This window comes from Adiantum capillus-veneris, chromosome 10 (genome assembly GCF_014529385.1).
Source record: "Adiantum capillus-veneris isolate H3 chromosome 10, ASM1452938v2, whole genome shotgun sequence".
Lineage (NCBI taxonomy): Eukaryota > Viridiplantae > Streptophyta > Polypodiopsida > Polypodiales > Pteridaceae > Adiantum > Adiantum capillus-veneris.
Genome location: NC_140940.1, coordinates 54,723,479 through 54,748,752, shown reverse-complemented (window position 1 = coordinate 54,748,752; position 25,274 = coordinate 54,723,479). Strand labels below are relative to the sequence as shown.

At 40.5% G+C, this 25,274-nt stretch overlaps 1 protein-coding gene across 2 annotated transcripts in view; it reads left to right on the top strand.

Moving 5' to 3' along the window:
* The window catches only part of LOC147448875 (universal stress protein PHOS34-like), a 52,414-nt gene extending 46,980 nt beyond the window's left edge, over positions 1 to 5,434 (top strand). Inside the window, exons 2-4 of one of the 2 annotated variants that reach the window (XM_086521317.1) lie at positions 3,828 to 3,931; positions 4,811 to 4,929; positions 5,050 to 5,434. In XM_086521317.1, the coding sequence (XP_086377443.1) occupies positions 3,828 to 3,931; positions 4,811 to 4,929; positions 5,050 to 5,143 (317 nt within the window). In that variant the 3' untranslated portion in view covers positions 5,144 to 5,434. Of the gene's footprint in view, positions 1 to 3,827; positions 3,932 to 4,810; positions 4,930 to 5,019 lie in introns of both variants that reach the window. The other variant, XM_086521318.1, reaches the window with a different exon arrangement.
* The last annotated feature ends 19,840 nt before the right edge of the window (positions 5,435 to 25,274 follow it).

Sequence of the window (25,274 nt, the reverse complement as noted above, 5' to 3'; positions counted from 1 at the left end):
TGTGCCACCAGCAGAGATTGTTCGCGATCTTTGACTAGAGCTGATCCACACTCTCAGAGGACAGCTCGAGAGACTACAGGGCAGCTCCGACTGCATGCGGGAGCGCAGAGAGGCTTTCCTTCGACTATGGCGTCCTGGGCCTTTCTACACCATGGTCCAGCGTGTACTCCGATGACACTACTGACCACCTGTGTGGCTTTTCCCTCCCCCCATTTCTTGATTTAGCTCCATTGTGCATATGCTGGTTTTTCATTGGGAGAGTCTCCCCATCATGGTTGTTGTAGCCCTCTCTTGAAGAGGTGGTTGTAGCCCTATGGGCAGTTTCATTAACTAATAGAAGGATCTTTTTCTCGGAAAAAAAGAAAATTGCCCTACCTAGTTTTCCAACAAACGTCACTTATTAAATAATATGTGAAACCAGAGGATATGCAACTACTCTAAGTGCCTGGATATGCACGGCTTGCGCACAGGCTCACAATGGTGGAACACTTCCTAAGCCAACCCGAACCCTAGACGTGAAGTAGCTTGTCCACATGCACATAGGGTTAGATGTGCACGTGACACAGCCTTTCGGACAAGCTTTGGTTTATATGAATTTTTGGTGATGCCTTTTGGACTTACCAATGCTCCAACGACTTTCAACCGAATGATGGATAGGATTTTCCGAGAGCATCGATCTTTTGCTTTGATGATATTATAGTTTTCTCCAAGGATGAAGCAGAACATCGACACGATCTGCTTCAGGTCTTTCAGGCATTGCGTGATCACAGATTAGTTATCAATGCCAAAAAGAGTGAGTTTTTCTTGCCGAAAATACACTTTCTGGGACACATTGTCTCGGCAGTAGGAGTACAGATGGACCCGGCCAAGATTCAGACTATCCGCGATTGGCCAGATTTAGAGAATGTCATGAAGTTAGAAGCTTCTTGGGCTTGTGTTCTAACTACTGGCGGTTCATTTGGAAGTTTGCAGAGGTAGCTTCCCCTTTGCACATATTGACTCAGAAAGGAGTCCCTTTCTCGTAGGGACCGACAGAGGTGATTGCCTTTCAGACACTTAAAGAAAAACCGACTAGTGGACCAGTGTTGGCTTTGCGAGACTTGCAAAAGCCATTAGAAGTATATTGTGATGCTTGTGGTCGTAGTCTGGGAGCGATCTTAATGCAAGAAGGCCATGTGATTGCCTATGAAAGCCGATTGTTTTCAAGGCCAGAATTGACAGCAGAGATTTATGAGAAAAAGCTATTGATAGTGATCCATGCTCTTACTCAGTGGCGACATTACCAACTCGGAGCCGATTTCATGATATTTACTGATCATCAGACTTTATGCTACTTCTTGCATAGTCACAAGGGACGCGTCCCGTGGAGTGGGGACGGGGCTCAAATGGATTTTTAGTGTAAAAAAGAGGGCGGGATGGCAAGTGGGGACAGGAAGCCCAAAAATGGGCGTCCCCTGTGACTATGACTTCTTGTCCCAGAAGCAGCTTTTGGAAAAGTAGATGCGGTGGGCTAACATCTTGTCACAATTTTGCTTCCACATCGTCCATGTGCAGGGACATAAAAACTTAGTGGCAGATGCATTGTCTCGGAAGCCCCTAGTCTTGGCTATTTTTGTGATTCATCATAGAAGCTTTGAGGATATGGTTGATGAGTATGCCACCAATCCGGATTTTTCTGATATATTCACTCGAATACAGAATGTGGAGGTAGTAGCGGGATATTCCATACGTGATGGCCACTTGATGAAGAAAACAATGTTGTGCGTCATACAACGGTTGAGGGAAAAGGTTTTGATTGAGTGCCATTGTCCACCTTTTACGGGTCACCGCGGCATCGACACCACCTTGAAAGGTGTGGAGCATTATTTCTTTCTGCCGAGACTCAAGAAGGATGTGGACGACTTTGTTCGCAGTTGTTTAGTATGCTAGAAGGTCAAGTTTGACAGGCATAAGGCACAGGGATTACTACAGTCTTTACCCATTGCCACCAGCCCCTGGAAAAGTATTGCAATGTATTTCATCTTTGATTTCCCGAAGACACAGAGTGCGCATGATGGCATTTGGACTGTCATTGACAGATTTAGCAAGCAAGCTCACTTCATTCCAGTGAAGAAAACCGTCAAGCCGGACCATTTAGCGAGACTGTTCATTGCACATATATTTTGATTACATGGCATGCCTGAGACAATAATCTCCGATAGAGATCTCTGATTCACGAGTTTGTTTTGGAGGGTTATTTGGGAGAACATTGACACGATTGCAATTCTCGTCATCATTCCATGCGCAGACAGATGGGCAATCTGAGATTGCAAATGCAGTTGTTCTAGATTTATTGAAGTCTTACATCTGTGATCAGAAGACTCAGTGGGAACTTTTTTTGCCTTTGGTGGAATTTGCCTACAGCAACACGGTTCACTCTTCAACGGGGAAGGCGCCATTTGAGATAATTGAAGGTGCTCCGAAGGTTCCACCCTTTCTCAACACTCGGGACAAGATTTTTGAAGCCGACTAGTACATGAGGGACTTGGAGACTGCTTTTGCCAAGGTCCGGGAGGCTTTAGCGAAATCTCAAGAACGACATAAGAAGGCAGCAGAACGACATCGATGAGATTTGAAATTAAAGGAAGGGCAATTTTGCTAATGAAATATATAAGCAACCTAGCGCTAGCAGTATCTAGCAGAGGAGGAGAAAGGGCATCAGGCAATTTATTGCAACAGGCTTCTCTCTCTCACTCTCAGCAAGAACAACCCTCCCTTCAGCCTGGCGTTTTCAGCAAAGAACTCCAGCGTTTTCCAGCCCCTCAGCCCGGCGTTTTTCAGCCCTGCACTTGGCGTTTTGCAGCAGCGAATTCAGCCCATGGCCAGCGTTTTTGAACAGCCATAATCAGCGTTTTCAGCAGCGATTCAGAGGGCAGCAGGTGGCGTTTTTGAAGCAGCAGAAATTCAGCAAGATCAGCGTTTTCTTTCAGCACCATGTACAACAGAAGATAGAGATTCAGCCTCAGTATTCAGCCCTCAAGAAGTCCAACGATTTGCCTTGTTGCAGTCCCTTGCTGCATCGTCAACATCGCGAAGTACCCTAGATCTCCGGCGTCATTGCATAGCCTTAGCAGATCAGTCCGTCATCGTCGCAGTTGCAGATTCGCAAAGCATTTCAAAGCATTCAGTTTTCAGCCCTGGTTTCGTCATTGTCGGCCACCACCGTCGGCCTCGACATAGCATCACTTAGATTTGCGTCAGCATCTTGTACCAGATTGTGCAATTAATAGCATAGACCTCTCTCGCCATCGAGAGAGGGGCCCCCTGGGTAGTGAGAGTCGTCGAAGAAAATTTTTAGGTACATGGCTCAATGTCTGTCATAGATCATGCAATACTGAAATGAAACCTCCAGACAAATAGAATGGACATTTTACGGATAGTTTTTGGCTCGCACTCATGAACATCATATTGCCACATCTCACGCCCACCGGTTGGCATGACTGTCATGTGTCACATCCCCACTGAAGCTAACACCCCAACATGATTATACGATTGAGAAGATATTGAGGGGTTCTTCATAATTTTTGAATCACATTGGAATGTAATTGTGTTGCATGTACACATCATCAAACTTGACTTGTACTCTTAGAATATGTTAATCACATAGCCAGCTTGTTAAGGAAACTCCAGCCTGATGTTTTGTTTATGAGTGATTGTAGTGTAGATAACTCTAGTAAAATTAATGCTCAAGTGTGTCGCTTCTTTGGGCATAAATTTCTTTCTTGTTCTCTTCTTAGTTACAAGGTCAGGATTCTGACACATGTTTTATGTTCATATTTTGATTGCAGCATTTGTCTTGACAAGTGAGGCTGTTGACAGCCTTGAAAGATACGACAATTTAGTTGTCTCAAAGATCTTGAGCACTGTTTACCAAATATGTGGAGAAAGAAAGGTATAGTTTTTGATGCGAAGTTGGGACTCCTAGTAAATGTGAAGTTAATAAATACATCAAGGTATGCAAATATGTATAAGTTCAATGCTCTAATTCTCATGAATGACTTGAAAAAATTCTTGATCACTTTTGTGCTAAAAGATGCATGGTGGAATGAATGGAATATGGACATCTAGACACATTCTCCATTGGATGGCCACACCACACATGCTGGGGAGTGACCACCATTTGCTGATAATGAAGTGCCAACCACCACTTTCCTATTAACCACCAAGAGAGTAGGCTAGCAAGGGTGTTGCTTTCCTCCCTCCCCCCCTCGCCCCGGCCTTGCGGAGTCCTGAAATGAAGAAGTCAATTGAAAGACCATATCATTGTTGTCGCATCATGTCTTACTGTAATGACGTGGCAGCCAAGCCTGGTTGTGTATAGAATTAATAAAAACAGGGAAAGTGGTGAAAAGGATCTCCCAAACCTCTCCTCAAAAACCCACTAGAGTTGGCTAGAGGCAGCTCCACTAGAGTGGACCAACAATTTATATTCCCATATTGAAAGTTGCACCAGCATCAATGAGTGATGAAGATCTACATGCCCTACTCTGTCTCCATGAGCGGACCATTTGATCTGTCTCAAGTTAACACTCTTGAATCATCTTTGCCTCTTGGTGTACTTTGAGAAGCCAGCCATCTTAAAGGAAAAGGAAAGCCTCAGCTTTGCATAGGTCCTGAGCTGACAGGCAAGAGAACAGCCCTTTCTAAAAATTGTGAAAAGCTCCATTGCAGCCTTCTTATATGCTGCACACATGCAATCGCATGTCGTTTCAAGGATCACGATATGTCCATTTATTGGATTTCATTTTTCTGTTTTGCTTGTGTTTATCAGGTCCGTTTTGAAGTCAAAGTGCTTACAGGGGATCCAAGGGATATCATAACAGAGACTGCTCATGCATTGAAGGCAACCTTTTTGGTGATGGGAAGCCATGGCTTTGGAGCAATCAAAAGGTTAGAAACAATAGCTGCATATTTAATGGCCATCTTATCGTGCACGTATTCATAAATAACCGAGTGTCGGTGTTTGCGGACGTGCATCAGGTGACTAATGAAGGTATTAACTTGAAACAGGGCACTTTTGGGCAGTGTGAGCGATTATTGTTCTCATCATGTGCACTGTCCTGTTGTCATTGTAAAAAAGCCAGAAGGGGTAAGTGAGATATAAGTCACACACAATGACTTCACATACGAGAAGGGCGAGTTAGTTCACAGTGAATAGCTCTATAAATTGCCAGAAGTTATCGAGAAATTTATATATCAATATAAAGTCGCTCAGATGTGTTTCTAAAGAAAATATGCTCCAATTGTTTTTGAAATCTTGTAATTTCAGCAGCCTCAAATGATAAGTTTTTGCTTATGAAATGGATGCAAGGACATAAAATGTCACACGCTCAATCAAGGATATTCCGGAAGTGTAATGTAGAAAGGAAATTATTTACAAGTGTGCATTGCTTTACGGTGTTGGAAACGTAGTGTAATATCTATGGGACTCCAGGATAAGTAATGCTCCGGCTAACTTGTTTTAAAAAGGAGCCTTTGTAATAGGTCCTGTAGTATCATCATTCCATTGCTTGCATCCAGGCAATCTGTGCTCCTTCACATGAAATTTCTTTGTTTCGTTTTTTGCATCTGCTTTGTTTCATTTGTTCTCTCTCTCTCTCTCTCTCCAAGTTTGGTGGAGTATCACCACTCCATTGCTTGCATCAAGACAATCTGTGCTCCTTCGTATGATTTCATTTTCTTGTTGTTTTTTCTCATTGTGTTTTGTTTTCATTTGTTCTGTGTTTGTTTTGTGCATGCATAGTTTAGCATTTAAGGGTTACTTAGCTGGTGGGTTAGGATTAAGGTGGATAGAGCAAAGAGGCATTCATGTTTAGTAGAGGAAAAAACCCACACTTGCATTGTCCAAGATGAAGAGAGTACAAAGGGGCTCTCTTTATAGTCTTGAGCTACACATCTCACGGGGAGTACAAGTGTGTAGAATATCCAATTGATTGAACCTCTAAGAAGAGCTCTTAGGGAGAGATGTCGATCCACATTAGTATTTAAAACTTAGTGACTGCATCATACGAACTTGTATGAAGACCTATCATCTCATATCATCCCATAAGGGCAGTAGGCCAAAGGCCATACTCAAATGTTTGTGCCCTGCCAAGTATTAGCCAAATTTTTTTTTCGGATCAGCAGTTATTTTGAGGGCAAAATATCACAATCCGATCAGAAGGAGCTCGTGGGGTTGTATAGTGTTTTGACCTGGCCAAAGGACATTGCGTTAGCATTGCTTGACCTTTTTTTGCCTTGACTAATCAAGTTTTTGGTATTTCTAGAGTAAAAGTTTTGATTGGTTGTAGAGTGGTCGTTGAAAATGGAAATGATAGAAAATATAGGTTTAACTAGAGTCATGTTCTCAAATTTCAATGATGAAATGTGGAGGACTTGCGACATAGGTTTGTGAATAAGCTTGTTGGTTTTATGAAGTTGCGAGGATATAGGGGAGCGAAATTCATAATCAATTGGGCATTGTATCATGATTCTTTGTTTTGCATTTTGTAACTCAAATGCCACATATGAAGAAGATATACGGATTCAATGAGTGACAATGGTCATATATGAAATGGTCGCATGGGCGATTGTAATGGCCCAAGTTAGTTTTGTGGTCCATCACAAGACTAGTGTTATTAAATATTGGAGCCCCCTTAAGTTATTGGCTTGTCAAGCCCATTTTCATCATAATCATCATTTTCATCAACCTCGCCAGCTACATTGGCCTTGGCGCCCTCCCCCAACACACACACACACACACACACACACACACACACACACACACACACACACACACACGCACCAAAGCGCCCCATCTTGCTTCATCATGGCCTTATGATGTTAGGTGCAGCGGAAGGGTTTAAGGATTAAAGCTCAGATCTAGTACTTCGTACAAATACAAGGTTACTTTACTTCACTTTAGAACATTGAGGTGAACACGTGTGTGTGTGTGTGTGTGTGTGTGAGAGAGAGAGAGAGAGAGAGAGAGAGAGAGAGAGAGAGAGATTATATTATCGTCCACGGAGGTCATATATGACCTATTGGACCAAAAAAAAAACATTACAATAGATCGGGCTATCATATTCATCTTAGTTAAGGATTGAGGGTCCAACGAGGGATTGGAAATGAAAAAAGAACAAGAACGAACCTAAGAAGGGGCAATTGAGAGGGAGGTCGCCTTAGGAGTTCGAAACTCTTAGATAATGGCTTTACCTCCTCGTTACATCGCCCATTTTCTTGCTATGCGTGCTTCACGTATCTTTTGAGGTTCTACCTTTTTTTGTTTGAGTTGAGTGGGGTGTAAGATCTTTTGCAATCCAAAATCTAGTGTCTTTGAGAAGCCTTGATTGTTGAAGGAGTTTGATTCGATCCGCTTTAGTCTTGAGAGTGAGGATGGCATGGTTGGTTCAATGCTCATGTGTGACAATAGTGATTACCTTTTCATCCCATTGTACCATGGGGAGTGTGGCTTGAATTCGAGGAATGGCCTTATCGAATTCGACGTCCCCCTCCCCTTTCCAATCGATTAGGAGCCCACCAATGCGAACATTAAGGGCAATGTCCTCTTGTCGTTGCCGTTTGCGTAGTGTGGATGCCACACGGTTGTCAATCTTGCGAGAAACAACTTCATTTACTTGAGTCTTGACCTCCTTTGTAAGAGTGATCTCTACCTACGCCTCGGTTTTAGTGAGTATGGCTTTCATCTTTTCTGCCTTTTCATCTTTGCATTTCTCCACTACGGTGAGACGAACCTTGATTGTTGCGAGCCTTTGTTTTAGGTCTTGTTTTCCTTGCAAAGCCTCTCGACTTCATGTTGAAGGCGAGCATTACTGTCAAGTGTAGGGGGTGTTTCCACGACCCCTATGAAAGTAAGCTTGCCTCGAGAAGAGGCCCGAGTAGCCATGGCCATGGCACCCCAAGAGTGGACAAGAATGGACTCTCTGTTGGTCTTGTTGGACTTGAGACCTCTGTCGATAAAACGCAGATAGAAGCTGATCGAGAGCTTATGGGAACCACCCCTAGCAACCTGCTGCATAGTCGTCACTGGTTAGGATGCCTGTAGATGGTGTGCGGGTTGCTGAGTGCGGCCATTACTAGATGATGGGCAAAGCTCGTAGGTAACGTCCCCTCCCACAGGACTGCCCTCGCCCGAGAAGGGACTATGGAGGTTACAACCTTGCGGTGCTACTGCGTCCTCGTTAGGGTTGAGAGAGAGAGAGAGAGAGAGAGAGAGAGAGAGAGAGAGATATGACAATGCATATCGGGTCCCAACCACCCTCAAGGGCTCTCTTGTTGGAGCAAGTACTTGCTTTAGATTACTTGCACAAATGCTGAACACAGAGTGCTTTATGATGATGGTTTGCAAAAATGCTAGATGATGATGTTGATTTGAAAAGGCAAGGGTTGATTTTGATGCAAAGGATTGATTTGATGCAAAATGCTACGTTGTATTTAACGCTGAGGATGTAGATGATGAAAACGACGAGAGGATGTTGAGACTATTTTGAAAACCATGTGTAGTAAAATAGGTTTTCATCTTTTCATACCAAGCATGTGGAGCTTGCTTCAAACCATGCAAAGTCTTTTTAAGCTTGTGTGCTTTGTTTTCATTGCCCTTTTTTGAACAAAGCCACAAGGGTGTGCTAGATACACTTCGTCATGCAAATCGCCATTCCAAAATTTAGTATTGATGGTTGATGTACATTTCAATAATGAGTTGCCGATGCACAAATGCTATGAATGGATCTCCTATGACAGCTGGGAAGAAAATTCTTTTTGAAATCCATGCCCTTCTCTTGAGTATATTCTTTTACCACAAGTCTTAGCCTTATAGTGATTAACACTACCATTAGACTTACATTTCAACTTGAAAATCCACTTAGTACCATGTACATTTTTTCCAAGGAGAAAGTCACATAAAAACCACATGCCAATCTTCATGATAACACCATCCTCAAATTTGCATTGTAGCATAAAAATATGGTGCATAAGCGGCATGATCATAAATGAATGAGTGCATCTAAACAAGGTGATTCAAAATTGTCATGTAAAGTCTACACTAGTCAATTTCACATACCTCAAGCTTGCTCATTTTCAACCCTATCCTCATCAATTACATTTTGTACATGTACGTCAAAAGTTGGTGATGCAAACATCATTTAAAACATGTATAGGTTGTACATGTGTGGGATTAGGATATACATTTGTACTCTCACCAATAACCTAAGGCAACCATGTATCATATACATTTTGTGAGCTCACAACTCTCTCCTTGGTACATGCTAACAAAGGCTAAATTGCATCTTTCATAAATAGCAGATCTCAACTAATCAAGATACACTTGGTTTGCGAATGACAAAACACGTAACTATTGCTTTTAGAACTTTAACCAACAAACAGATATTTCACAGTCTTATCTAGAGTTTTTTTGCATTGTTGCTCGGGTACAAAGCATAGGCCAAATAACCAAATGACATGCAAGTGATGAATAGATGGCTTCTTGCCATGTAAAGCTTCTAAATGAGTGATAGACTGCAATGCTTTAGTGGGACATATGTTTAGTACATACACAACACATATGATAGTGTCAAGCCAAAATGCATATGTCAAAGCTTGGCATTTGACTATACATTGTGCCATCTCCATAAATAATATGCTTTTCTTCTTGCTAGAAATGCATTGAGCTATTCTTTTAGAAGTATATTGCAATGTTCATTGATATTTTATCCAATTTGCTAGAATTGGATCAAACTTTTTAGACATGTATCCCCCATCTCAATCAAACAAAGAGTATCTTCAAAGGAGCCATTTACATTTTCAGTCATAAGGACATAAAACATCTTGGACTTTGTCTTAGGAGGATGTACCCACGTATGCTTGAATACTCATCGATAAAAGTCACAAAGTAACAAATGATTTGCAAAAGATGGGATATGCATTGAACCACAAAGCAAAGCATTGAGCCACAAAGGTGAATGTAAACAAGTTGCAATTTGTAGATGGCTTGCACAAAACTATCCATAGAAAATCGAGAATATTGCATTTTCCCCCCCCCCAAAATATAGCTTTCATATACATGTTTCAAAGGTGCCTCCAGAGGGGGTAACAAAGTAATTATATCAGGGTTTTGCAAATGTAGCAAACTCTTTGAATTCAAATGATCAAATGTGCATGCCAAAGTTTTAAGCCCCATTTTTCAGCCTCATCTGATCTGCTAGCGGCCGCTCCCCCGCAACTTCGACCTCCCCGTAGCCTGTCTCCACCTCATCACTCCTCACAAAGGGAGTGCTCCAACCTCATGGTATTAGCTCCAAAAAGCTCATAAGGTACCCCAAGCCAGCTTATTGGCGGCTTGTCACACTTATAGAAGAGAGCAAGAATTTGAGTCCTTCCATCGAGAAAGCCAAAAGGGTTTCAAAGGCAAATTATTGAGCCCTCAAGAGGGAACAACATTCAAGCTTTACAAAAAGGCATTCGGAGGCGGTTTTTTTCAAAATTGTAAAGGCTTCATCGAGCTTCTCCAAAGCAAAAATTTAACAACCTCAAAGACTATTGTGAAGAGGAGCTTCACAAAGTTCGAAGGAACTCTCTCTCTCTCTCTCTCTCTCTCATTAAAACTTTGCAACCAAGCACAATACCTTAAAATAAATTTCCTATCATCTCCCAAGGGGTATTTATGCTTGTGTAAAGAGGTAGACACTAGCTAGGAGAGGCTCCTAAGCTAAGACCCCTCTATTAGCGCAGTGGAAGAGAAGGGGCTTGGGAAATTTAACGGGGAGGGCTTTCATACTTGGCAAACCAAGTTGAAAGGCTACTTAATGAAAAAGCAGTTGTGGGGAGTAGTCAAGCCAATGCTCATTGATCCGACATCCACTGTGGGTGCACAAGTACTGACACGGGCTATGAGTGCACAAAATCAAGCCAAGGATGAGAAGACATTATGAATCATAATCATTGCACTACATGACAATTATATACACTTTATTGATGATTGTGATACCTCATCAGCTGCATGGGAAGCACCATAAAAAAACTTTGGAGCTAGGAAAAAGAAGAGCAAAGTGAGCTTAAAGAAAGATCTATACAAATTAAAAATGGAACATAACGAAGATATTGCAATCTTGGTCAATCGCCTCAAAAGCATGACCACACAACTAGCTTATGTAAACAGTGTAGTACCAGAGGAGGACAAAATCGCAGTTCTTCTAGCTTTGACTAGATCATGACCATCATTGAGGAGAAGGATCCAACCTAGATTTTCAAGATGTCGAGGAGAAGAAGCAAGGGAGGAATGCTACTTCAGGGGGAGGAGCGTTTGCAGTTGGCTCCAACAACAAAACTGTGTTTCAAGTGTGGCAAAGAAGGGCACATAGCAAAGGACTGTTTAGCATCGAAGACTTGTAGCATTTGTGGAAAATATGGTCATCTTCCTTCCAAGTGTTTCAAAAGGACAGAGGCATCATTAACAGGAATCCAAGGCCCAAAGTCTATTTGGCAAAAGAAGACAAAGATGAAGATGAAGAAGGCGGCGGCAATACCCTTCTAGTCTACGCAATATAGCATTGAGCAAAATCTTAAAGACACTCTTAACTAGATAAGAATCATTGTTTGCATATGTGACAATATTTCTACAAGGGACACTCTCAATAGAAGTGAGAAATAATGTTGAGATGTGGTGAGCTTGGTTGCACTGTTCTCAAAGTGCCACACATGATTCATTCAATTTTCAATTTAGTAATCATGAGTAGACGGATCATATTGGCATTCCACACTAAAAGGCCATTTTATATCCTCACAACATTTTTTGTATTTGCATTTGAAGGAGCATTTAAAATGCCTGCATTTGCTTCTTTCTTGCAAGCCTCTTTATCCATACACTTAAGACATTGCTTAAAGGGATGACCATTTGCCTTCTAGTAATGAGATTGTATCTTCCTCTTGCCTTTAACCATAATTCTTATACCTAATATTGTTTGAAGAAGGAGGAGTTGTTCTAGGCTCGTTGCTCGAAGATGTTAAGTTTTATGCATCTCAAGTGAATACCCAATGTGATCCTAGTTTTAATGTCTTTTAAGTATTTATTTTACTTATTTGACAAGATTCTAGGCAAGGCAATTTCTATTGGCTAGTAGATAAGCACACCCAAGCCCCCATTGTATTTTATTAATACGTTGCCGTGGTTGGTTGGTTCAACATCTCTCTCTCTCTCTCTCTCTCTCTCTCTCTCTCTCTCTCTCTCTCTCTCTCTCTCTCTCTCCATTGATCTACACTTCTACATCATTGACTTTGACATGGTACCAGAGCTTAGTGCTAGTTGATCATGGGATTGGGTCACGGAGCAGAATAGGTAAACATTTTTTGCTTGCCATGGCGTTTTAAAACGTTGATGAGTAGGGGCTCTATTAGTGGTCTCCTCTTGGTGTTTTGCAAGTGCGTGAGGGTCTCCTACGATGAAATCCACAATTGTGTTTTAAAGCGCAAGGATCTACAAAGGCGGCATTGAGGGGCCTTCGAAGGTAGCGGCGCTAGAGCATTTTGAAATGCAGGAGCCGGGGTCAAGGTCTTGTGAAGCCATCATCGTTAGCAGTTTTGAATGCTGTGCTTCCTTGTGGGGACCTCAAGCAACGGCCCAATAGTCCTTTTGCAACATTTTAAAATTCTATGAAAAAGTGGTCTTCATCGATAGTTTTGGGAAAAGGGAGGAAAGGCTAATGGACAAGGCATTTTGAAACACTTTTAATTCTGCACCAATTGAGAGATATTTTAGTTTTCATGATCTACTGTTTTTTGAGGCTACAGACATAGAAGGAAAGAGAGCTCTGTCAGAGCCTTTTTGTGTATTCTCCACCATAGACAATCACTTGGGAAAAAAGAAAGCTTTGATTGCATCATCTATGGTATCATCTCTCCCATCCTTTCTTATCTTCTCTTCTCTTTTGCAACGGCATTGGCGTATGTAGGCTACATGTGCACTCCCCTAGCCAATTGGCATGTGTGCACAAGAGAGAGAGGGGGAGGGAGGGAGGGAGAGGAAGGTGTTATGTACGTGGTTGAGAATTGAGAAGCTGTGATGCAGATTGGATGCAATAAACTATGCTTATGTGTGTGATTGTGGGCTTGGGTGTGTGCAAACAAGTGTTTGTAGTGAAGTTTTTTCTTTGATGTGTATTTTTAAAAGGGATCGGGGTATTGTGATTCCACCTGAGCTATAGAGAGATGTGCGTGTGTTGTCGAGTGTGTTTCTCCTTTTCCCCGTTCCAACGTGATGTGTTTACAATTCATGTTGAATGGGGATTCTTGGGTGTAATGTGGTCTACATTACAACTTTTTATGAGAGGCAACTGATGCTCAAGATGGCATTCTTTTTTGGTGACAAGTTAGTGACGAAAAATCTAAGGTATACCTAGTATCATGACCAGTGTTGGGGTGTCCATGGTAGCTTCTACATCGACTTGGTCTTTCTACATATGTCCACTATGCAAGAAGAAAATCAAACTTTATAGCATTAGAAATAATCTTTTTTTTTTGACTGGGCCCCTTGTAGCAACAAATACAAGAAGACAATCAAACTTTATAGCATTAGAAATAATCTTGTGGAACAAGTCTTCAAGTGGAGACAATCTGTTAGAAATATGTCAACACATCAAGAAGTATGTGCACAAGGGAATTAGGAATGATCTCACCTATGGCATTTTAATTTCTTCTTGAGATGGTAAATCTACACAACAAATATATTTATATGTCCTCCTTGTGCATAACTATTGATTCTAGCTCCGCCAGTAAGCCATTTTGGCTCATTACATTCTTCATACAACGAAGCTAGTCCGCCCCATGTCCGTTTTGTTGTTTTTATTGAGCAAAGGTGTGCCGTAATAAAGCGCTTAACACACAATCAAAGGATGAGGTTGCGCATATTTAACATTCCCATGTGCCCGCTCTCAACAGTAGGAAAAGGAACTCTTAACTATAAATCTAGTACATCCTACACCATTATCTACAACGTGTGTCCACAAAGACTTCTCTTCATCATACCCTACACAATGTTTCAAAAATCCTTTGCAAAAAGACATGCTGTCATGTATGCTGACAGTGGGTAGTTGTCCCAATCTAGTTTTTCTACAAAAGACAACATGCAAAAAACATCTTTGTTGTTGGTCATGGTTGGTGACTTTATCTAATGCAAACTTTTCCTCTAGAGAGGAGAAATGTACAAAACCTTATGTGGTACAATCTACGAATGCTTATTTTGTAAAGAAATGCACTATTGAGAGACCTACACAAAAGTACAAAATTGCATGCAAAGATTTTAAATTAGTAGTGGAAATGATGGTCGAAATGAGCCCTCATCAAAATCTTGATGCAATCAAGCCCTATGAGATTTTAAAAAGGAGCACAATCACCAAATATTACCTCAATAAAAGAAAGTGAGTTGGGAGAGTGCTATTGGTGACACTGCAACATATGTCAAAGCTTTGAGTCGTCTCCTTTGCGTAGTCTGGCAATGCACTTTCACAAAACAAGCAAAAGTTAAGCCAATCAATACACACAACAAAATTATTCCATCCACAACTTTAAAAGACCAAGAACCTCGTGAACTAAATTGGAGATAAGAGGCATCCATGGTACATATATATCAAAAAATGACGTAAAGAAAAGAGGACAAAAACATGAAAGAAATGCCAATGTCATAGGAGGAGTGGAGCCTCATAGTAGTCCTGTTGTGAGAGCACCTGGGACTGCATCATCAAAGAATCGACCAATTGTTGAACTAACCTCTTGTAGGGCACGTCACGTTGATCTTGAAATGCGTTCGACTATTGATTCTGGTGCTCTACCTATATGCCTAGCTAGTTTGAATGAACGTCTCTATCCTCACATAATAACTTATCATCAAAAGATCTACCTGGAGGTTGCTCTGCCTCCTCATTCCTCAACCTTGTGTCTCACTACCAAAGTGTAAACAGGGACACATTGATGAGCTTCCTTCTATCTACCTCTGCCTCTATTGCTGGCTCTGGCTACTTTGCTTTGTCGAATCTAACGCCTCTAATATCTATAATGATGTCTAGAGTTTTCCTACTACTAGTAAAAACTATGCGTGGTCTGTTGTGGCTGAGAAGACTTGGTTCTTCTACGACCGGTCTCTCTCTCTATTGTCATCGTTTATGTCAATCCCTAGAGATGGCCCATACATCTAAGCCACTGGTTTGGTTTGCTTATAACCACAATCCTTTGCAAGTACAAAACCCCTACCGTGAGAGAATCTCTCCTTATTTATGCAGCAATTTGAAATGCTATTAGGAAACCTACAATGCTTAGTCCGCTTAGGAGTAGTTTTTCGTAAGCATCTTGAAATGCTAGTTAAAGGGATGGTCACAGGACCAGTGTTTGGATAGTTTTTTGGAAGTGCTTGGCAAAAGCTCTAGTCTCTAGCCACTTCGGTGGTCCTCATTGATCAACCATCGGCTGTGGATAGTGCAATGGCTAGAACTTATTATCTAGCTTTCTCGGAACCATTGAAGTCCTCAAGGAAGATGTGGGTCCGTTTGTCTTGGGATTGCAAAGACAAAGGCAAATAGATGCTATATGATGGCCATCTAGCGAGGGATTACACTAGAGAAAACAAAGATAGATTGATCGCAATACAACCATTTCTCCTTAGGGTTCATATTTCTCCTAATGCTTTTAGTCTTAAAGCAGCTTTTGTGGAAATGGCAGGCCATAAAAAATTGCTACCTCAGCAAAGCCAGTATCATGTAGCAACTGATGTTGCGAATGGAAAGATCCCTCCGGAGCCGCATGCACCTTGCTTGATCTAAACACAAAAAAACTAGTATCACGTAGCAATTGATACTGCGAATAGAGAGCTTCCTTCAGAGACGCCTGCACCCTGCTTGCTTACTCTATGTGCTAGGCTTGGGGGGGGGGAGAAGAGCATTTATTAAATGCCATTTGGACTTCTGCACTTCTTGGGATTTAGGCCCCAGTCACACACGTCCACTTGGACGTGTGCAACTTTGAGTTGGTAGTGTGTTAAAGGTTTGGGAGGTTGTTTGCTAGCGCAAAAGTGCAACCGTGGTTACCCCCTCATCCACATTGACGAAGCAACGAACATCAAGAGTGAAGGCTATGCAAAATATTTGATAGGCTTTGATATTTTGATGTGGATGCTGCTCACACATGCCTTTACAATTGCGCAAGCTTGATTCACTGTAGCAATTTTTCGAATAAGCTAATATCTTAATTGTCCATGAAGGCCGTCAAAAAGCAAAACTCCCATTGTTTGGCAGCCCTTGTGTGACATGAGCCTTATCTATACCCCGCTCATTACCTATGAAACTATTCCACGTCGATGTGTGCTCATTCTAGAGGTGCCATTATAGGTAGTGTGCACTTATTCTAGAGGTTCCATTATAGGTAGCAAGACGACATACCTGCACTCACGTTTAGCTCCCGCGTCACAAATAAGAGGCCCTACACATGCTACATGCCAACATGCATTGATTCCGATGGTGCTGTAATTAGCAAACAGCTTACATAGCCACAATTCCTTATAGATAGCAGAGTTTGTCTTTCAAAATCCATCTCAAGCGTTTGGGAAGTTTGCCCGATAAAGCAACAGAGGATGAGCCTTGGTCTGTATTATCCTCAACCCCAGATAGCATGGCTTCATATGCTTCCTTGGCTGATTTAAAGTGATCACTCGATAGAGCATCCATTGTAGAATTTGTGGCCTCTTGAGTCAAACTCTCAAAAGCAGCACTAGTAGTAATAGCTACAACATTCATTGCCTCTTCAACGCTAGGTATTGTAATGTCCGATAACATGATTGTAGGCTATAATTGACTAGCATCTGACAATGATGCATCACTTGTACTGGAATCAGTTGTAGCTACCAGTAAAGGTTTGTTCAAAGTTCTTGATATAGATGAATCCTTTAAAGATTTAAATGTAGATGAGGCATTCTCAGGATCAGGAACTGCCTCAAATATGGGCAAAGGCTGTTCATTTTGTTCAACTTCAATAGGAGATGATTTTCTCAGAACATCACTCCAACCTACCATTTCCACTTCTTCAAGGGCAGCAAATGATGTTTGTGTTGAATATGTCAGCACCACTCTAGGAAACCATGCACTCTTTCCTAGCCCATTACACATTGTATCTTTGTTGCGACTTGGAAACAAGATGAAACTTCTCTAGATGAATGCAAAATGGAACAGATGTCTAGGCAAGGTCACACCGACACCCTTGAAGCGAGTACCGAAAGAGGCTTGTCGTGCTAGTCTGGTCGATAACTACTGGAGGATACAGTGCCATGCTCCTGTAGCTCAAACCTAGACTAGAGAATACGCATTGCACTCACGCGTGCATGCATCCCTTTTGGAGTTAATGAGTATCGGCATGAGGTGAATGTTCAAAAGACGGTTTGAGCTATAAGAAAAACTAAGCTTCGTCAAAAGAGAACTTGTTTTGGGATGGTTGGTGACTAGAGTGCTATATGTGGTAGATTCATTAATGAGGGGAATGCTGATGTAACACATGGGATTGCAGATCCATGCTTTTGGGGACGTAGAAAGTGTCCTACATCTGCTACAAATCTAGGTGGTTTGGTTGAGGGTTTTGTGTGGTTTTGCAACTTAAAGTAACATGTGTACATGGCGACGAATACATGACATGATTGTCGGTCCACTTGGTCCGGCTCCAAGGGTTTGTTCTATAGCGCAAGGAACACATCTATTGCCAAGTGAGGGAGAACACTTACATGCAAATGGATTTTTCATTAAATGAGGTTCACAGGCTGCAAATTTGAACGATGGTTTGAGAGTAGGAAATAGAGTTTCTAGTGCCTTTTGGCCTAAGTATAGGGATGGGAAGCTTGTTAAATGGAGATCAAAGATTACAAAATATTTTCAAACAAGAATAAATTTGGGGAGCAACCTTGCAACAAAATTTGTGAAAGAGGTGATTATTGTGTGCGATGAAACATATATTCTTTATGTCAACAAAGAGGGATTCATGGAAAAGGGGATCATGTACTCAATCACAATCTTAGATTTCCCACGATGCACATGCGAGGAACTTTAAAAAGAGAATCCCTAAAGCAAACATATGTGCCATGCAAACACATGTACTATGTGTTTCTTCATGTGCTTGGGTTGGACTCACATGCCCATGAGTTAATGTAGCATGCTGCTTTGAGCAAAGTAGAACTTTTTCAGGCTCTTAGAGGGACTCGACAAGTGTATGTCACTAGGTTACTTATAGCCTAATATTTGGATCATGTGCTAGATACCATTGCAACTAGTTTTTGTTAGCATTTAGATTTATTAGAAACTTTTATTAAAGGACTTTGCAGGATGGAGTTTTGAATATTTAGGCTTTGCCTTGTAAGAAACACAATAATTTGGAAAGTATTCAATATATGGTTGAATATAGGACTATATGGAATAGACTTTTGATTCTTCTGGCATTGCCTAGTAAGAAACACATTAACTTACAAAGTATTTAGTATATGGTTTATATTTTTTTGTAAACCATAAAAGGTCAACAAAAATGGGTTGATTGTTTTCATTTTATTTTAATTAGTTTGCTTGGTCTAGTTCTCACTTGGATATAATCTCTCTTAGATTGGGATTCCGCCAAAGCTTGCTATGATACTAATTGTTGGAAATATGACTGTAAGAATGCACATAAAGATAGAGAAGATGGAGGCACACAACACACAAAGTAGTACTGCTGAGTGTGCTAATACAAAGATAAGGCTTGCCCTAAAATGATGGGCATATATACAAGGAGTGATGAAAAGACCCCTACCAAGAGAAAAAGATGCCCTACATCATTACCATAAAGTGGTAACATATGAATATCTTTTTAGTTTACATACTTTCTACACATGAAAAATGATTGCGTGCTTTAAAGAGAGCGTTTCTTATTTGTTGACAGTTGAAGGTATACAATGTAGATAATCAAATGCCACATGCACTTAGTCTTAAGTATTCTAGCATGCTTGTATACATTCTCATGAGTTTTTACTTTCATATTATGAGCAATACATGAAAATAAAGTTCAAAGAAAAATTAGCAAAGTTCTAGAATTGTTAGAAGTCTTTTTGATAAGCCAATAACTCAAAGATTTTCAACAAAAAATTTGGGCTACTTATATTCTTGTGCATGTACATGTATGATGTATGGTATACACTCTGTTTCTCACTTGGGGGCAATAAGATCATGCTACACCACACAATGTTCTCATCTATGCATTAATTCAATAATATGCAAAATTTTCTTAAATAATTATCAATTGTAGCTGTGCAATAAGTGTGCATGTGTATGCATGCGCGTAGGCATGGTATACAAATTGATTGTATGACTATTTTCTCCAATCGTGTATGACACCAACTTAAGATAAGCCATTTAGGCTTGATATATACAAGAATACACAAGATCATCAAAGATGGAAAATGATCTAGACATATTATCCAAAAGGCTACTGTATGTCCTTTGGATATTCTAATATGGTAGGGGTTTTGTCGTTCCCTAGTTTGTCAAGGGTAAGTTAAAGCTCTTGTACATCAAATGCATTTTCTAATTGTAATATGGTGGCTCCACCAATGCTTAGATTGACGAGAGAGTGTGTGGTTAGAGGCACACATAAGGGTGTGTATGTGTGAGTCTTTAATCTCCATCAAAAGAGCTCTCTCACATTGTGAGATGCCTCCTTGCGTGCATTGTGTGCTCTCTTGCTTTTGTGTGTGTACACACACACACACACACACACACACACACACACACACACACACACACACACACACACACACAAGCAAAGAATAAAGATGAACACACACACACACACACACACACACACACACACACACACACACACACACACACACACACACACACACACACACACAAGCAAAGAATAAAGATGAAATATCTTTTTCTTAGTATTATAAGAAGTTTATGATCCAAGCTAGAAGAAAATTAGCACAAGAACCAATGAAAATCAATTGAAAACTAGGAAAGTCATATGATAATAGGCTTGAAGATGCAAAATTGATTAGTGGAGAAACCCTAAGAACAACCTAAGTCCATTTATATTTCTTGAGATCACACTGAAACAAGGAAATAATTCTTATGTAGGTGCTCAATGCATATATTGACGCGTTTGCTTACTTTTCGGAGATTTATTCTTGAAAGAGTAGGGAGCCCTTCAAATTCTAACACTAGTAGAACCTAAACAAGAAGAAACCTAGTGGAATATCCATGAAAAGGACATTTTTAGTAAAGATGAACAAGTAAAGGAGACATGTTATCGATGTTGCCTCAAACATACTTTTCAATTGAAGATCAAATTTACAAAAGGAATAAGGATCTATAATTACACCCATGTGCAATAAAAGAAGAATAGTTTCTTGTTTTGAAGCAAGTCCAAGAGGGAAGAGGAGGACACCCTTTCTCATCCTATGTTACTACATGGTCTATTATGATGAATTGGGATGTGGTGGCCAATAATATCTGGTGATGCTAAGGAAGATGTTTAAAGTTGTGATAAGTGATGTCAGCGTGCCAAAATGACATTAAAAAACTTAGACCTTGGAAGCAAGGCCATTTATAGAATGGATCTTTCATGATAGTATTGAATGATTCATTTATTTCATGATAGTATAGAATGATTGCTTTATTTCTATTCGAATGCATCTCTAAATTCACACAATATTGCTTGCCTATAAAACTTGTAAGTAATAAAGATACTTCTGTTCTTGATGACGAGGCAAGAAATTTTTGGAAAAAAATATGGGCATTCAAGACAAGACATGCCCCTACCATTCACAAGCCAACATCCCAATAGAGCATTTGCAACATGGTCAAAATAAGTGGTCTTTATGGTTATATAGAGTTACTTATAAATCTGGTTTGGATACTAATCTGTGTAAGTCCATATGTAATATGGATCTAGATTGCTGTTGGAATTCTTGATTCCAACTTTGAGAGTCGCATGAGACCTCAATTAAACTAGCCACAAAATTCTGGATTGGCTCGAATACGTTGTATCCATAGGTATGGATAACTACCATCTTACATCAATATACGTAATTTTTGATACTCAAAGCGAGCACAAACTTACAAAAACAATAAATATTAAAGAGAGAAATTCCAAGCTGTCTAGTTTTGCAACAAATTAGTATAGATTTCAAAGAGCATTTAACAAGGATAGTTGTAGAAAGACAACTTGGCTTCCCAAAACACCAAAAACTAGTCTATATCAATAGCTTTAAGACCGATATACAAAAAAAGGTACCCAAGTAAACCCTACTCACCGGGCAACCCAAAACTTAGTTACCACTATTGGAATTGAAATCAACACCTTAACCACCACATACTACAACCATCCAACAAAGAGCTATAGAACTTAAAGTGACAATAATAGCAATAAGAGAACTTGTATCATGTCCACTAGTCAACTTGGTACCAAAAAACTATTAATTATAGATAAAATTAGGGGAATAGCATGATCTAAAGTAAAAATGATGACGCATGCTTATCCATCCAAATGAAGGAAAAATAATAAGGTTAACTTTACGAATTAAGAGTTGAACGTCTAACTTTTTCTTGTTTATACAAACGTAAGTGAATATAGTTTTCTTTATTGTTATAGGCTAAATGATTAATCAAGGTCATTGCAAGTGTCTTTTGTGCTCATACTTTTTGTTGTAAGACTTCTTCTTCATATCTATACAAGAATATTTTTGCTTAGTTGAATTTACATAAGTACCCTTGATTCATATTGTAATCGCAATTGATTTCTTTAATTACATACAATTAAGAATGTGAAAAAGGCAACATATAATCTGTAAGCTCAACCAATTTTTTAATTTTTGATTCACTCTAGAAATAATGAGGTTATAACCAACTGTGTATTTGATACTACTTTAGGGTGAAAGCATGTATTGGTGGTACCACTATTCCACTTTTAGGGGGTACCTCTTATAGACTACTTTGGAAGGAAGAATGTGATATATTTAAAAAAGAAAAGGGTAATTTTAAAAGGTTAATGGTCCACTATCTTGAATATTAAATTTTAGACCACTTATTGTAGGGATGGATGGGGTGATGTCCTTCTCATCATGTCCTATTTTTGCATTCCCGCTCGAAACATCCCACGAGGGTGCGCTCGCCTTATTTTTAAGAAGGAGCACTGTTGGAATTGAAGGGTAAACCCTAATCTCTACTCGAGCTTCTCTCCATGCGTGTCATTCTTGCATGTTCTATTTTTGCATTCCCACTCTACTTGAGATGCTTTGTAGCATCAGCCCTTCTCCTCCTTCTTTGCATAGGCTGCACAGTGAAGTCACCTGCCCACAATTTACGAAGACATAGGACCTTGAAAAACAAAATGCCATAACTTGCACTTAAAGATCAAACCCCTCCACCTAATGAGCTAGAAAAGCGAAACAGACCCCTACCCCTGCTTGGTAGCCTCGAGCATTTTGCATCCAACTCAAAGGTGTCAACAAATTCATCAAAAGGTATGCATGCATCTAGTTTGCATTGTGTTTTTCATTGTTACAAGGGTTGCAAAGCTGGGCTGTCAACAATCTTGGTTTTCTAGTGCTTATAACATTTGAGTACCTGCGTCTAACCAGATTCTACTATTCGATCGAGGAACTACATGAGGAGTACAACCTCAGCCTAAAGGGGAGACTTCCTAAAGAGCTCACAGAAGAAGATATCCTCGATGAGGAGTGACCGAGTGTCTTCAAGTGTTTGCAAAATAAAAACACAAAGCTATTTCTTTACCAGGTAAGGGACGAGTTCGTCTCGTCGATGAGTGCAGGCTTTTATACCAAAAGGTATATCAGGTGACCCCATCCAATGGTGAGTTGCGAGCAAAAGTTGCATGGAAATTTGTGTATGAGAGGTGTCAAGCAACATCGAGTGATATGACAGAACGTCAGATTACATGGGCAAGGTTTGGTGGAGTTGTTCTTGAAACTTGCAAGATGTTGAAAGGGGGTTGGAGAGGAAGATCAATGATTTCTCCACGGCTTATTGCTTCATCAACAGAGAACCATCTATTTGTGACGGTGCCTTATGATCAATACTGACAATGTCGACAAGCAAGCTGCAACCACACAAGGTAGTAGGGAAGCCGATGTATATTCAGCTGGTGCTGGCATGGCAAAGGGAATCAATGCCAAGGAGGATGAGCTGCAAGAGCTATTGGCCGAGGTGAAAGTGTAGCTGCATGAAAAGAGGGACACGTGTCTTAGAAATGAAGGGATGCTCTTTGCTTGTAGTGGCTTCTACATTGAATTGGAGCAACTAAACAAAGAGTTCGAGGTTCTTAAGAATGCACCGAATTTGGATCTACAAGAGGTTGATTTCAAGGAGGCAGAGGTCAAAAAAATAATCAAAATGCTGTCTAGAGCAGGTGCAAACACTCATTCAGCCCGGCGTAAAGGAGATTTGGACTCCTTGCAAGTGATCTTGTTGCTTAAAGTGCAAGAAAAGTGCTTGTACTACTCTGGAATTACAGAGGAACTACTTGAGCTATGCATAAGTGGTTATCATTCTAAATAAAGTGCATAGGAAATGCTTTAAAAACGGAGCATTAGGAAGTGCTTGAAACGTGCTCAAAGGTGCTTAGAAAGTTATTAGAGACAGATTCATAGTGCTTATGAGGTGCTTAGAAATAGCTTAGGGACAGCTTCATAGTCCTTACGAGGTGCTTAGAAAGTACTGCGAAGTGCTTCATAGTGCTCAATGGAGCTAGAAAGTGCTTAGCTTCAAATTGCTATGAGGTTATTAGAAAGTTCTTAGCAAGTGATAAGAAAGTAGTGTAAAAATTGCTAAGAAGTGCTTCACAATTCTCACTGGTGCTTAGAAAGAGCTAAAAAGTGCTATGAGGTGATTAGATAGCGCTTAGCAAGTGGTAAGAAAGTAGTGTAGCAACTACTTAGAAGTGCTTCATAGTGCTCAATGGTGCTTAGAGAGTACTTTGAAGTGCTTTGAAATAGCTTCAAACTGCTTACGAGGTGGTTAGAAAGTGTTGACCAAGTGGTTAGAAAGCACTTTAGCAACTCATTATTAGAAGTGCTTCAAAGTGCTCAATGGTGCTTAGAAAGTTCTTAGAAGTGCTTTTTCCATAGAGCCTTGTAGCTCTGCAACCTGAGCTCGAAAACCCCTCTTCTCCATGAACAATTTTTTACTAAAAAGGGTGTGTGTGAGCTTTTCTATGTGGCTATATTGTGAAGAGAAGGATAAATGTGTAAGTTTTTGGAGCTTCTCATATCCTTGAGGCTTGCTGGTAGCCTAGCTTGAAATGCTATTCTTGGCTTGAGGTTGTGGGTCAATTGCCCATTGGCGTGCATTGGAAGTTCGCGGTAAATTGCGTATTTTGGAAGAAGTCGGGTCTACAAGTGGTGGTGCACACATGAGTGCGCCTGGATCTCGCCTCAATTCTCCAAAAATCCCTATAGCTGCTTTTACTCCGCAAACAAGAATTCCTACGGCACTAAAGGAAAATCCCAAGGGGGGTGATCCCACAACCCTATTGAGAGCACAATGACAAAAGAAATGTTTACCACATTCATCATCAAGGATATGAGCATGTGTAAATGTACGGAGTTTAGACACTGGCCTTGGAATAAAAACCAAGCGTTAAGACTGCTCCAAGGCACAAAGGGAGATCAAAGGAGAGATCTACCTCCAATGGAGGAGAATTAGCATCAATTTTTTTTGTTTTTCATTAGTGTTATTTAGCTTTGCACTTTCATTCAATAAAGCTCATGAGTAGGCTACGACAACAACCATGGAAACAACAACACCAAGATGGTGCAGGTAGCAGAGTCGCAAGACGAAGAAGTAGGAGTGGAGGAGGACAAAATAATGAAGCTGTGGCAATCAAAGTTTTGCATACTCTTGGACTAGAGCTGTGTGTTGGACTCCTGGATTAGATTTGAGCTCCTCGATTGGAGTGTTTATCATCAGTGATCTCCAGGATTGGATATGGTCCTCTGGATTGGGAATGATGGTCAATCTAGATTGGCATAGCTATTTTCTATTTTCAACCTCAAGGGGAGGATTGTAAGGTGTGAGCTTTGTCCTATGCTATTGTATATTGCGTCTATCCTATTGGGATGCATATGTGGCATAGAACCATGTGGTAGCATATGAAAAAGGTACTCAAGAGTGTGCCAGTGCCCATAGGGGTCATTACTAGAGGGTGTGGGTACCCATGGGTTTATTACT